The sequence below is a fragment of the Hyperolius riggenbachi genome, chromosome 1 (genome assembly GCF_040937935.1).
Source record: "Hyperolius riggenbachi isolate aHypRig1 chromosome 1, aHypRig1.pri, whole genome shotgun sequence".
NCBI classification, from domain to species: domain Eukaryota; kingdom Metazoa; phylum Chordata; class Amphibia; order Anura; family Hyperoliidae; genus Hyperolius; species Hyperolius riggenbachi.
The window spans coordinates 659,790,562-659,805,131 of record NC_090646.1 but is presented as its reverse complement, the minus strand read 5'-3'; the positions used below and the strand labels follow the sequence as shown (position 1 = coordinate 659,805,131).

At 44.7% G+C, this 14,570-nt stretch overlaps 1 protein-coding gene across 2 annotated transcripts in view; it reads left to right on the top strand.

The window, feature by feature from the left end:
• The window catches only part of PSTPIP2 (proline-serine-threonine phosphatase interacting protein 2), a 152,639-nt gene that overhangs the window by 103,848 nt on the left and 34,221 nt on the right, over positions 1-14,570 (top strand). For both annotated transcript variants that reach the window (XM_068252270.1, XM_068252279.1), the window contains exon 5: positions 9,240-9,346. In XM_068252270.1, coding sequence (XP_068108371.1) covers positions 9,240-9,346 — 107 coding nt within the window. The remainder of the gene's footprint in view (positions 1-9,239; positions 9,347-14,570) is intronic.

Here is a 14,570-nt window from a genome sequence, read left to right as displayed (position 1 = left end):
CGGCGAATCGAGCTCCAGAAATGACCCTTGTATTCCCAGCATTACAGAGGAGCTGCAGTGAAAATAATGTAATGAAAAAAAGTGCTTAATTTTTACAATAATTATTTAAAAATGATTTAGTCAGTGTTTGCCCATTGTAAAATATTTCCTCTCCCTGATTTACATTTTGACACTTATCACATGGTGACATTTTTACTGCTGGCAGGTGATGTCTGTGTAAGGAGATAATGCATTTTTGCCAATTGGAAACAGCTGCTATTTCCCACAATGGCCTCGATTCATAAAGCATTACCGCATGCGTTATCGCCCAAGCGGTAAATTACCGCATGGTATGTTGTTGATAGTGGATTCATAAAATTTAACGCATGTGTGGTAATGAAAACGTTGTTTGTGTCGGTAAACTGAATGAAGTGTATTCATGAAAAAAAGGGGGGAGTAAGGAAGCGATAAATAACATGGTGTTATCGCCAACAAAGACCTGGCGAGTTTGCTCTACACAGTAGCAATTTAGGTGACAAATGGAGCCCTTTCAACTTAATGTAATGTAATTTTTAAGGATACAGAGGAGGAAAGGTGGTTGTAAGATCATCCAGGTTTTTAGAAATCGCAGAGTTACTGTAGATAATCTATAAGAATAATTAAAATATATGTATATCTCCAATCAGCGGGAGGGAAGTGACGCGGGCGGGTAGCGCCGATATGGAGGAGGCGAGGGAGCGGCGCTGACAGACAGGCGAGAGGTAAACATTGTGCTGGCGACACGCTGCGTGTCGCCAGCACTGCGGGGGGTATAGCGGCGCGCAGGGGGGTCTTGGAGGCACACCATGGGGCAACAGAGGCTGGTGTTAGTGTGCACAACCAGCCTCTGTGCCCCACTAACATAATTATATCCCACCTCGGTTCTCTTTAAAGGTAGCCATACATCAGGCGATGATGGGCAGATTCGACCAAGAAACAAATATTTATCTGATCCAATATGATTGGAGAGATATCTGTCGGCTGCCCCTACACCGCAGTCCAATTCCCAATCGATTTCAGCCGTCTGTCGCATCCGCCACATCCACCGCCTCTCTGCTGTTCCCCCGGTGTATAAATGTACATGTATGTGTGCATTTATACAGTACCTGTCCTGTGTCGTGGTGCCCGTCCATCTTCTGAATCCGCTGCTCTTCCATTAGCTCTATAGACATTGTGACGTCATGCCGCCTGCTATGTGCTGGAGGCGGCGGATTCCGTGGAAGAGCGGCGGATTCAGATTACGGACGGGCACCATAACACATGACAGGCAATGGATAAATGCACACATGTACATTTATACACTGGGGGAACAGCATTGGGGGGGGGGATTTTATCGATTTTTCCGATATCGCTCGCCATTACTGCCACGCACCTGATTGACCACAATGGCCTGAGATTTTCATCTAATGTAATAATAATTATTGAATCGGATAGACGATTGGCCGCCAAGTCGCTAGATGTATAGGTACCTTAAAGGAACTCCGAGCACCTCTCATGGGTATGCCTTTAAGCCAAATTACTTCCAACAAAGTCGTGCTATGACCCCTCTGGGGGAGCCTATTGCAATGGCCATGCGTGTCACTTCCTCTTTCTGCTTCACTCAGTGATGCACTTCTCTAACAGAGAAGACAGGGGTGACCCGGAAGTTATAACATAGCCAAGATGGCAGTCGCGATTTTTAAATTGAAATCGAACTAAAACTATTTGGTGTAGAATGGCATACCCATGAGAGGTGCTCGGAGTCCCTTTAAAGGGAACCTGAAGCGAATAAAATTATTTAAAATAAACACATGACGTAGCTACAAATGAATATTACATACTAACCTCACCGTCAGTTCCTCTCAGAAGCTCACCATTTTCTTCTTACAGTGATCCCTTCCAGTTCTGACAATATTTTGTCAGAACTGAAATATACCAGTTGCTGTCAGTTATATATCAGCAGCTGTCAGTTACAACTGAATGTGCAAGGTAATGTCCATGTTTCCCTATGGCTGGGTGATATTACAGTTTAACTGTGCTGACCAGAAAGCTGTTATGGGGTAATGGCCATGTTTAAAATGGAGGGAGAATTCCATTGATCACAGTGGACAAATGGGACGCAGGAGAGGAAAAAGTGGTTGAGGAGTAGACTACACGGGACGTAAGTATGACCTGTGTTTGGTTATTTTGACTTTTTATTTTCAGTCCAGGTTCTCTTTAAGAAAGCAAAAAAGAAAAAAAAAAAAAAAACCTTGTGCACTTATATGGTGAGAATGTAACCCAGGACCCTAATGTCATACGTTAATAAGTACCTTCAACTTGTGGTAAGAACAGTAGTGATTTCCCAGCAGAGCCTGTAGACTCGCTGTCAGCACTTCACAGAGGAAGTAGATCTTGTATCGCAATGCGATTGGGAAAGGCAGAAGTTTTTGGCATATAAAACTCGCCGTCATGTGACCTTGTCCTTTTGTTGCATTCCTGCCAGCGGGGTGACCTACTGATTACGTTTATTGACATTGTGTGATACGGCCGCCGAACGCCCACGGCGTACAGAGAAAAGAGAAGTTCCTTTGTTTCCATAAATGGTATCATCCTGATTTAAAACTTTTTGTTTCCATTACTGATACACATATTGATAAGCCATACATTAAAGGACAACTGTAAGGAAAGGAATATGGAAGCTGCCATATTTATTTCCTTTTAAACAATACCAGTTGCCTGACAGCCCTGCTGAAGTATTTGCCTGCAGTAGTGTCTGAATCTCTCCAGAAACAACAACAACAAATAACATTTGTAAAGCGCTTTTCTCCCATGGGACTCAAAGCGCATAAGCATGGCTCCGACCATCGTGGTACAGAGGAAGAATTTTATAAGTCTGGAAATGCCAGGCTAAACAGGTGGCTTTTCAGTCTGGATTTGAATAGCTCCAGGGGTGGTGCTGTCTTTACTGGGTGTGGCAGGGAGTTCCAAAGAGTAGGAGCAGCATGACAGAAGGCTCTATCTCCAGATTTTTTGAGGTGCACTCTGGGAGTGACCAAGTTTATAGAACTTGCTGATCTGAGGTTGTGAGAGGTGTGGTGCAGCTTCAGCGAGTCCTTCATGTATCCAGGGCCCAGATTGTGCAGGGATTTGAATGTCAGCAGTCCAATCTTGAAGAGTATTCTCTATTCTACTGGTAGCCAGTGCAGTGAGCGCAGGATCGGTGTAATGCGACAGTGGCGAGGCTGGTTTGTTAGCAATCTAGCAGCACCATTCTGCACTAATTGCAGGCGACGCAGGTCCTTTTTGGGGAGGCCAGCATAAAGGGCATTGCAGTAGTCCAGCCATGATGTGATGAAGGCATGGACTAGGGTTGGAGGATCCTCTGGGGGAATCAGATGTTTAATCTTTGCAATGTTCTTCAGATGAAAGTAGGAAGGTTTAACTACAGATGAAATTTGGTTTCTGAAACTCAATTCCCCATTGATTAGTACGCCAAGGCTGCGCACAAGGTTGGAGCTGTTTATGCCTGAATTCCCAATCCTGATTGGTGTTGCTTTAGGATAGAGCTGTTTTGATGGCGAGCAATGGCTTTGGACAAACAGGACCTCAGTTTTGTCAGCATTCAGTTTCAAACCAGTTATCATTCATCCATGCCTGTAGCTCAGCTAAGCAAGAGTTTATTTTTGGGGTAGGGTCTGTTCCACCAGGTTTGAAGGACAGGTATAGCTGTGTGTCATCGGCGTAGCAGTGGTACGTCAGGCCATGACGTAGGATAAGTGTACCGAGGATAGGTAGGAGAGGATAGGATTGATCCTTGTGGCACTCCGAATTATTATTTATTTATTTATTGTATTTATAAAGCGCCAACATATTACGCAGCGCTGGACAATAAATAGGGATACATACAATATTTAGGGGTGACATACAGCAAAATGACAATACCTGAATACAAGAAAGATCAGATCATGCAGCACAGTATGAGTACAAGGTAATGCTTAGTCAGTCAATGGAGGGGAGCATGGAGATTAGGCAAGTTAGGTTCACTCAGATGCCTTGCATGGGTTCACAGTAATGGAGGTGCATGATCAGGTTGGACACAAAAGGAGGAGGACTCTGCCCAAAGGCTTGCAATCTAAAGGGAGAGGTAGGGACACGAGAGGTAGGAGACCAGAGTTCAGCTGTGGGTTTAGAGCACTTGTGAGGGGTGGTAGGCCAGAGTGAAAAGGTGAGTTTTGAGGGCTTTCTTGAAGATGTTGAAGGAGGGAGCTGCCCTAATGGGTGGAGGTAGGGAGTTTCCATAGTGTTGGGGCAGCTCTTGAGAAGTCCTGGAGGCGTGCATGGGACTGGGTGATGCGGGGGGCGGTTAGGCGAAGTTCATTGGAAGAGCGGAGTGAGTGGCTAGGTGTGTACCTCTGAGTAAGATCGGAAATGTAGGTTGGACAGGTTTTGTGGACAGATTTGTAGGTCAGACACAGCATCTTGAATCTGATTCTGGACTGGATAGGAAGCCAGTGGAGGGATTCAAGGAGGGGATCCGCCATGGTGGAGCGATGGGAGCAGTGGATAATTCTGGCTGCTGCATCCATGATGGACTGCAGTGGGGCTGTTCGGGTCATAGGGAGACCAGACAGCAGGGCATTGCAGTAGTAAAGGTGGGAAATTATGAGGGCATGGATGAGGAGTTTGGTGGTGGCAGAGGTCAGGAAAGGGCGAATCTTACAGATGTTACGAAGGTGGAAGTTGCAGGACTTTGTGAGGTTTTGAATGTGGGGAGTGAAGGAGTGACACCCAGACAGCGGGCTTGAGAGGTAAGGTGAATGATAGTGTGGTTAACAGTGACATGCACATCTGGGAGGTTTATGGATGTCCGGGGTGGGAAGATCATAAATTCCGTTTTGTCTAGGTTTAGTTTCAGGAACCTAGCGGACATCCAGGAGGAGATGGCTGATAGACAGGAGGAGAGAATTGTAGAGGTGCAGGTTTTGACATTATAGGACCTTTGGATACTCTCTGTGTTCGGTCAGTCAGGAATGATCTGAACCACTGGAGGACTGATCCACTGATGCCACAGTACTCCTGCAGTCTGTTAAGCAGGATTTCATGGTCAACTGTATCAAAAGCCGCTGAGAGATCCAACAGGATTAGGATGGAGCATTCCCCTCTGTCCCTTGCCATGAGCAGATCGTTGCAGACTTGCATGAGGGCTGTTTCACAGCTGTGGTGTTTCTTAAGATTGTAGAGGGTCCAGGATGTTGTTTACTGACAGCCTGGTTTCAAATTGCCGATAGACCTCCTTTTCAATAACTTTACCTAAGAAGGGGAGGTTGGAGACAGGTCTGTAGCTGCTCATAGCCAGGGCCGGTTTAAGCAACAATGGGGCCCCAGGGCAAAATAAACCTGGGGGGCCCCCCAACATATACCCCGGAACAAAAATCGGCATTAGGGGACCTTTTTTGCAGCTGGTATAGTCAGGGTGTGAAGTCCCAATCGGTCAGAGCTCCACATTCTGGCTATCCCAGCCTGCCTGGGGGACAAGGGGTTAAAAAGTTTCAGGAGGGGGGACCCCACATAATTTTTTAAAAAAAAATTCCCACACTCTAAACATAAACAAAAAATTGGGAAAATAGGAAAAAATGCCAGGGATCTTCATACAGCCATATTGCGGCTGTATATTGATCCCTGGCCAAAGCGCTGCGGCTGCGTATAGACCCCCTGGAAACCCCGTCAGGAAATTTATTGCGCTTTCGTTTGATGCATGTAAAATTACACTACCGTTAGGTTTGCTACTAAAAGTGACATTTACCCAATTTAAAACTATACTTTTTTCCTTCTAAACTTTAAAATCGATTTTCTCAAAAACTATAAGGTCTTTTTGAAAAATTGTTTTTTCCTCTTATTCCTAATGATCTCCTTAACATATCCTGCAAATTTAGGGTTTCTAGCATTTAAGGTGGATTTGCTATTAACCATTAAAGTCGACAGGTTTTTAAATGTGTTTTTTTTTTTCCTTTGAAACTTTAAAATCGATTTTCTCAAAAACTATAAGGCCGATTTGAAATTTTGTTTCCCTCTTGTAGCCACTGGGGGCCCCTACAAGCTCTGGGGCCCTGGGGCAGCTGCCTCCTTTGCCTTAATGGTAGCGCCGGCCCTGCTCATAGCATCTGGATCAATGGAAGGTTTTTTAAGAAGGGGCTTGATGATTCCTTCTTTTAGGCCTGGAACCCACTGCAAACCGCAAACGCTAAACGCAACCGCTAGCGTTTTGCCTGAGCGGTTTGCAAGCTGATTCATGCGAGTTTTCGGTCGCGTTTTGCAACAGTGTATTTTTTTCCCCAGCGGGTGCCTAGCGTTTTGCGTTTTGCGTTTTTATCCTGATTGGTCCTGTGAATTATTTTTCATTTTGTTACAGTGTGCTGAACCGCAAAACGCTAGCAGAACCGCTCAGTTTAGGTTTTGCTGAGCGTTTCTGCTAGCGTTTCAATACTTTACATTGAAGCGCTAACGCTCCCAAAATGCTGCATGTCCTGCGTTTGCGTTTCTGGGAAACGCAAACGCTCCTGTGGAAGTTGCCCCATCCATTAACATCAGCTGAGCGTTTTGGCAAAACGCTAGCGTATCGCAGCGCTGCCAAAACGCTGCCAAAAGCGCTCCTGTGGGTTCCAGCCCTTAGAGAGGTAGGAAACCTCACTGCTTGTAGAGAGCAATATACTATTTTGTGAAATGCTGGGCCAAGCAGGTCAGGGCATTTCACCATATGTTTAGTTGGTCCTGGGTCCAGGTCGCAGGTTGTCTGGCGGGGGGGGCCGGAGGATGTCTGAGATCTCTTCCTCATTAATACTTTTGAAGTCAGTCCAGGGTGTTAGGTTGTTTTTGCCACTATTTCCAGGAGTTGAATAAAAAACAAGCATGCAGATAATCTTGTCAGATCTGACAATAATGTCAGAAAGTCCTGATATGCTCCATGCTTGTTCAGGGTCTGTGGCTAAAAGTATTAACGGCAGAGGAGCAGCAGGGAAGCCAGGCAACTAGTATTTCTTAAAAGGAAGTAAATAGGGCAGCCTCCATATTCCTTTCCGTACAGTTGTCCTTTAACTTTATACCCACAGGACACTAAGAAATAAAGCCTGGCACTCATTGGAAGCGATTTTGCAGTGCTTGCTGTTTGCCCGCGATCTGCAAAGCGATGCAACATAGGGACCCTTTGCAGGTGGTCTCACTTGCAGCGCTGCAATGGAGAACAATCGTAAATCACTGCATGCAGCATTTTGGAAGCGATCCCGGAGCCATGGCATCAGTGGCTGCAGAGCCAAAATGCGATCGCTCCGGAAATCACGGCGAAAGTGCAGCACTACAGCGATTCCGGAAATCTCGGGTTCTTTACGATTATTTTTTTTTAAATAGAGCGGCAACATATTCTGTAGCGGTGTACAACATGCAAAACATACAACAATGAGGAGCATAGATACATGAGCAGCTCAACATACTGTACAATCAGGACAATCAGTGTCACAAATACTGATACTTACAACTGATGCATAGTTTGACTAAAGTCACTAATTCCGATATATATGTTACTGCCAGAACCCGAAGTGTGGCCACTTCAGGTTCTGGCCGGCCAATGTGCGAAGTGGCCGCAGCGCAGCGCAGCGGCCAATGTTAGAAATGTAATGTTAACACTAAGCACAATGGCCTCAATTCACTAAGCTTATCTCCTGTCTTTAATAACTCTTCTAGAGTTGTTACCACGGTGATAAGGCATGTAGTATTCAGGAAACATTTTACCTCAGGCAAACCTAAAGTTACCTCTTCTGTCTTTAAGTTAACTCTTTAATCCTTAAAATAACTCCAGAGTTAAAGACAGGCTGTTTATTAACTGCATGTGAAAATAACTACAGAGGAGGTAAATTAACTACAGAGGAGGTAAATTAACTACAGAGGAGGTAAATTAACTACAGAGGAGGTAACTTAAGGAATGAAGAGATAAGATTACTCTCTTACTGTGCGGAGGTAAGTTTTCTCTTGCCTTATTATCTCCAACATGATCTTAGTGAATTGAGGCCATTGTGCTTAGTGTTAACATTACATTTCTAACATTGGCCGCTGCGCTGTGGCCACTTCGCACATTGGCCGGCCAGAACCCGAAGTGGCCACACTTTGGGTTCTTGCCGCAACATATAGATGTTCATTTGATAAATTGCACAGAAACAGGAAACAAAAGGGGGAGGTCCCTGCCCTTGTGAGCTTACAATCTAGAGGGTATTGGGGTGATACACTGAGGGAATAGACAAAGGGGTTAGCGGATGAGGCAAATTATAACCTTCCAGGGCATGAGGGATAAGCTGTGGTAGAGGGTTCTAAAGGAGAGGCAGCACTCTTGAGAAGTCCTGGATGCAAGAGTAAAGGCTAGTAAACACTAGCAATTTTGATTGGCCAATGATTGGTCAATTTTACCACCTCCATGTAGTATGAGGGCCAAACAGATTTTCTATTCTATGCAGATTATATAGGTAAATGGTCATACTACATGGAGGTGGTAAAATTGACCAATGATTGGCCCATCAAAATTGCTAGTGTGTACTAGGCTTAAGAGGAGGCAACCAAGCTGGATAATAAGAGAGTCTCTTCGGAGGAGCGAAGGTTCTTGGACTCCCTAACACTGCTACTGCCTATAGAGCCCCTCCTAGTGGCTGCAGCTCTGGCGCTTTGAGTCCGCCAGGAGCAAAGTGCAATATAAATTTTCTGGGTCTTGCCTTGTCTAAAATATAATATGAAAATATAAAAAAAATCTAAAGTATAAAAAAAATTATATCCTGTGCAAAAAGACCATACAAAAATATATATAGATTGGTGGTGTCCCTAATTCAGTTCAAGAATATTCTGTTATAGTAATGCAAATGCAAGAAAGCTGACACTGTAGGTTAGTATAGTGAGTCAATCAGTTAGTTTAGCATAGTGTAGTTAGTATAGTGTGCTGCACTCAAAAAGGAACCAAAAGGCATGGCAAACTGCAATAGAAGCTTATCCGTTCAGCTGCCGGTGCGAAAGCGAAAGTAGTGACCACCTTGGCCTGACACGTATCACAGTACTGTGACTGCTTCATCAGAAGCCTTGATGTTGTATTGGGGAGCCCATTATTTATTAGGAAAAAGTATAGTGGTGTGGGGGATCAATCAATATGTCTATGTAGTGGCATTTACATATGAGTTGAGCTGCAGGGACTGGTGTGCTGATGTCACTGAAGTGTCTCTTATTCCCTGCAGAAGTTGATAACGTAGGCCAGAGTCACATTCAGTTGGCCCAGCAACTACGAGATGAGGCGAGGAAGATGGAGGAGTTCAGAGAGCGGCAGAAAGCTGAACGGAAGAAGGTAAGATCAGTTTTAAAAATAAAGGGGGTGGAATTGGAGAAATAGTGTATTTTTTCATGTTTTCCCATATAAAATGCATAGAAAATAATTGCTGAAAACAAATATCACCCCCCCCTCCCCCCCCCCCCCCCCCCCCCAAAAAAGAACCTAATTTCTGGTGTAAAAAGATATCGATCATTTAGGTGTGATAAAAGTGATAAAGTTATTGGCAAATGAAAGGGAGGAGCGCTGAAATGTGAAAATTGCTGTGGTCCATAAGGAAAAAAACCTTTAGTGGTGAAGTGGCTAAGGGAGCACTCTGTATGATTAGATGGGGCACTCTGCCTGATTAGTGGGGGCACTCTGCCTGATTAGTGGGGGGCACTCTGCCTGATTAGGGGGCACTCTGATTAGGGGGGGCACTCTGTCTGATTAGGGGGGGCACTCTGTCTGATTAGGGGGGCACTCTGTCTGATTAAATGGGAACTGAAGAGAGAGGTATATGGAGGCTGCCATGTTTATTTCCTTTTAAGCAATACCAGTTGCCTGGCAGCCCTGCTGATCCTCTGCCTCTAATACTATTAGCCATAGCCCCTGAACAAGCATGAAGCAGATCAGGTGTTTCAGACTTTAAAGTCAGATCTGACAAGACTAGCTGCATGCTTGTTTCTGGTGTTATTCAGATACTACTGCAGAGAAATAGACCAGCAGGGCTGCCAGGCAACTAGTATTGATTAAAAGGAAATAAATATGGCAGCCTCTGTATACCTCTTACTTCAGTTCCCCTTTTTAACGGGGCACTCCGCCTTTTTGGTTAACCTCACCAAGATTCCTGTTGCAGGAAAGGACTCTGTGCAGATTCAGCATGTCATATGCAACTGACCACATGCCGATTGGCCGTTTATACCCCTCTATCATATAGGATTATAGCAAGGGTGTCAAACACAATCACGTAAGGGGCAAAAATCTACAACATAGTCTAAGTTGTGGGCCAAATTGTTTATTGAACAATCTCAAATGAAGTGACTTAACCACTTAGGTCTATTCGGATGGATATATCCGTCCAGATAGCCTGCCCTGCTGCAGCTGAGCCAGGCGCGCAGTTGCGCGCGCGTGCTCCAGCCGCCTTCTGTTAGCCCGGAGATCAATGAATGGGAACACAGTTTCCATTCATTGATCTATGTCTCTGTATGAAAAACCGACGTGTTCTCTGAAAAGCCGCGATTTTTCTAAGTTTCACGTCATCCCTTCAGCTCCTGTAAGCGAGAGCTCTCTCTTACAGGATGAAAACAAATGACTGTGGCCATCTTGTGTATCTACATACATTTTTTTTAAAAATAGACATAATCAATGACATTTAAAATTATCTGTTTACCTCCCCACTCCAAAAAAACCCCAAATAAAATGAAATTAAAAAAAAAAATTACAATAATAAAAAACAACAGCATAAATAGTTACCTAAGGGTCTGAACTTTTTTTTTTTAATATGCATGTCAAGAGAGTATATTACTATCATTTTTTAAATTATAAGCTTGTAAACAGTGATGGATGCAAAATGAAAAAATGCACCTTTATTTCCAAATAAAATATTGAAGCCATACATTGTTATAGGGACATAATTTAAATGGTGTAATAACCTAGACATATGGGCAAATAAAATACGTGGGTTTTAATTATGGTAGAATGTATTATTTTAAAGCTATAATGGCTGAAAACTGAGAAATAAATAATTTTTCCCATTTTTTTCCCTAATATTCCCATTAAAATGCAGTTAGAGAAAAAATACTTCGTTGCAAAATGTACCACCCAAAGAAAGCCTAATTGGTGGCAGAAATAGATATAGATCAATTCATTGTGATAAGTAGTGATAAAGTTATTGGCGAATGAATGGGAGGTGAAAGTTGCTCGGATGCATAGGGTGAAACGACACAGAAGGCTAAAGTGGTGTAACTATAGTGACCGTGGCTGGTCTGCCCCCCTTCTGCAGAGCAGCACAGTGGAGCAGTTTAATATTTACCTGCTCCAGTGCTGCTTCAAGTCTCCTCTGATCTTCCTGGCAGCCGCATGCTCTATGCTACATACTTCTGCCCCCTGAGTCATGTCACGTGATCGGGAGTTGGAGGTATGGAAGCACAGAGCGTGCAGCTGCCAGGAAGAACAGAAGAGACCATATCGCTGGAGCAGGCAAACAGTACACTGCTCCACTGCGCTACTCTGCTATGTGTGGAGATAGTGTCCAGGGGGGAAGGTGTGAAGATGGTGTATTTGATTTCCCAGGTACCAGGAGAGAGGGGGGGCTTGGTTGCAACAAGTAGGGGGGGCCCTTGATAATTTCGCTGGGGGGGTTCCCGCGGATTATTGCTGCATATCGTTTAAAACTGAGCACCGGTGTGTTCCTCTGGAGGGGAGGGCAGTGTGCTGTTTTTCTTTTGCTGCTTACGAGGCACATTTGAACCTCTCGAGGGTCACATAAAATGACCAGGAGGGCGGCAATCGGCCTGCGGGCCTTGAGTTTGACACCTGGGATTTATAGTGTGACATTTCTGTACTTTGTCACCACTCAGCAAACATGCATTTTACTTTCCAGCCCCGAGGCAAATCTGGAGGCATGTTCTAGTCTACAGTCTATGTTGTCATCTTTTAGTCCAGTCCGACCAGTCAGGTTTTGCTAGTTTATATGACAGGTGTGTCACTGGGACAGATGTCGCCACGAGGAAAGACATCTGCCAAGGACATTCTTCATAAAGGGCCCTGCAGTGAAAGAAAATGAACCACTTAAGTCTATCTGGAGGGATATATCTGTCCAGATAGCCTGCACTGCTGCTCAGCCCTGGTGCCCCCACTGCTGCTCAGCTCCCGCCGCCCCAAAAGGCCCGGAGATCAATGAATGGGAACACAGTCCCTGTATGAAAGACCGACACGGTCAATGAGGCAGTCCCGTCTTTCACAAATCCCCTTTTGCCCCATCCACTCATTACTTCCACTTTGCGGAGGAACTTTCTGCATGCAGAAGTGAACTGCGAGGGCATCTTGTGGCCAAATAGTAAAATTACATCTGGAAATAAAAGTTTCCAGATAATGACATTTTTATACTTTTAAAATTGACCCACACTCTCCAATAGGTACACATAATTTTTTTTCTACAAAATATACAATAAACAAATGTACATAAATAGTTACCTTAGGGACTGGAATTTTTTAATATGTATATAGTAAAGTATACTACTGTTATTTTTTTAAATTATGGGCTTGTAATAAGTGATGGATGCAAAACTGAAAAAATGCACCTTTATTTCGAAATAAAATATCGGCGCCATACAATGTGATAGGGACATAATTTAAATAGTGTAATAACCGGGACAAATGGGAAAATAAAAAATACATGGGTTTTAATTATGGTAGCATGTATTTTTTTTAAAACTATAATGGCCAAAAACTGAGAAATAATGAATTGTTTCCATTTTTTTCTTAATCTTCCTGTTAAAATGGATTTATAATAAAATAATTCTTAGCAAAATGTGCCACCCAAAGAAACCCTATATGGTGCCAGAAAAAACAAGATAGAGATCATTTCATTGTGATAAGTAGTGATAAAGATATTGGCGAATGAATGGGAGGTGAAAGTTGCACAAGGTGAGACGACATTGAAGGCTGAAGTGGTTAAATGAAGTAAACACAGTCACATGTAGGGTGTTGACTATACTAAGGGTGCATACACACATCAGACTATAGTGTTTGGAAAATGAAAGATCACAGACCAATCTTACCACCCTTCATGTAGTATGAGAGCCGTACCTACACAGTCTATTCTATGGAGCTGAACTCCACATCAGAAAAAAATCTTTGCAAGATGCTGCACACACAGATGCTGTACAGACACAAAAGATCAGTATCTGCAAAAGGTCTGTTCCTGCCAAAAATCCATTCCTGCAAATTGCAATGATAGTCTATGAGATCTGCAGATCATCATACACACATGATTTAACTGACATTCATCTGCAGATCAAGCAATCATCCGCAGATCTGAAAATCCATCCTGGTGGATCTGATCTGCAGATGAATGTCAGTTAAATCATGTGTGTAAGTTACCTGATCCAGATGCCAAGCTCTGTACAAAATCACTTACTGACATAGTTGCACAAAGCTTGACTTGTATGCCTTCACCGACTCCGCTCCACTCTGCCCTTGACATCGGGTCCTGCCCGTCTTGTCCTAGTTAGCTTGACTTGTATGCCTTCACCGACTCCTCCCCACTCTGCCTTTGACATCAGTTCCCGCCCGTCTTGTCCTAGTTAGCTTGACTTGTATGCCTTCACCGACTCCGCCCCACTCTGCCTTTGACATCAGGTCCTGCCCGTCTTGTCCTAGTTAGCTTGACTTGTATGCCTTCACCGATTCCGCCCCACTCTGCCTTTGACATCAGTTCCCGCCCGTCTTGTCCTAGTTAACTTGACTTGTATGCCTTCACCGACTCCGCCCCACTTTGCCTTTGACATCAGTTCCCGCCCGTCTTGTCCTAGTTAGCTTGACTTGTATGCCTTCACCGACTCCGCCCCACTCTGCCTTTGACATCAGTTCCCGCCCGTCTTGTCCTATCTGCGCATAGTATTCAATATCTGTTGACCCTCACACTACATGGAGGTGGTAAAATTGGCCAGTGATTGGCTAATCATAAATGAAAGTGTGAACCAGGCTTAAAGGGAAGGTTCAGGGAAACGTTTAAAAAAATAAAAATCCATATCCACTTACCTGGGGCTTCCTCCAGCCCGTGGCAGGCAGGAGGTGCCCTCGCCGCTGCTCCAGAGGCTTCCGGTCGTCTTCGGTGGCCGACCCGACCTGGCCAGGCCGGCTGCCAGGTCGGGCTCTTCTGCGCTCCAAGGACGGGCTCTTCTGCGTCCCACGCGGGCGCGCTGACGTCATCGGACGTCAGTAGTTCTGCGCCTGCGCAGTAAAGCCCGGAGGACGTCCGATGACGTCAGCGCGCCCGCGTGGGACGCAGAAGAGCCCGTCCTTGGAGCGCAGAAGAGCCCGACCTGGAAGCCGGCCTGGCCAGGTCGGGTCGGCCACCGAAGACGACCGGAAGCCTCTGGAGCGGCGGCGAGGGCACCTCCTGCCTGCCACGGGCTGGAGGAAGCCCCAGGTAAGTGGATATGGATTTTTATTTTTTTAAACGTTTCCCTGAACCTTACCTTTAAAGAGACACTGAAGCGAAAAAAAAATGATATTATGATTTGTATGTGTAGTA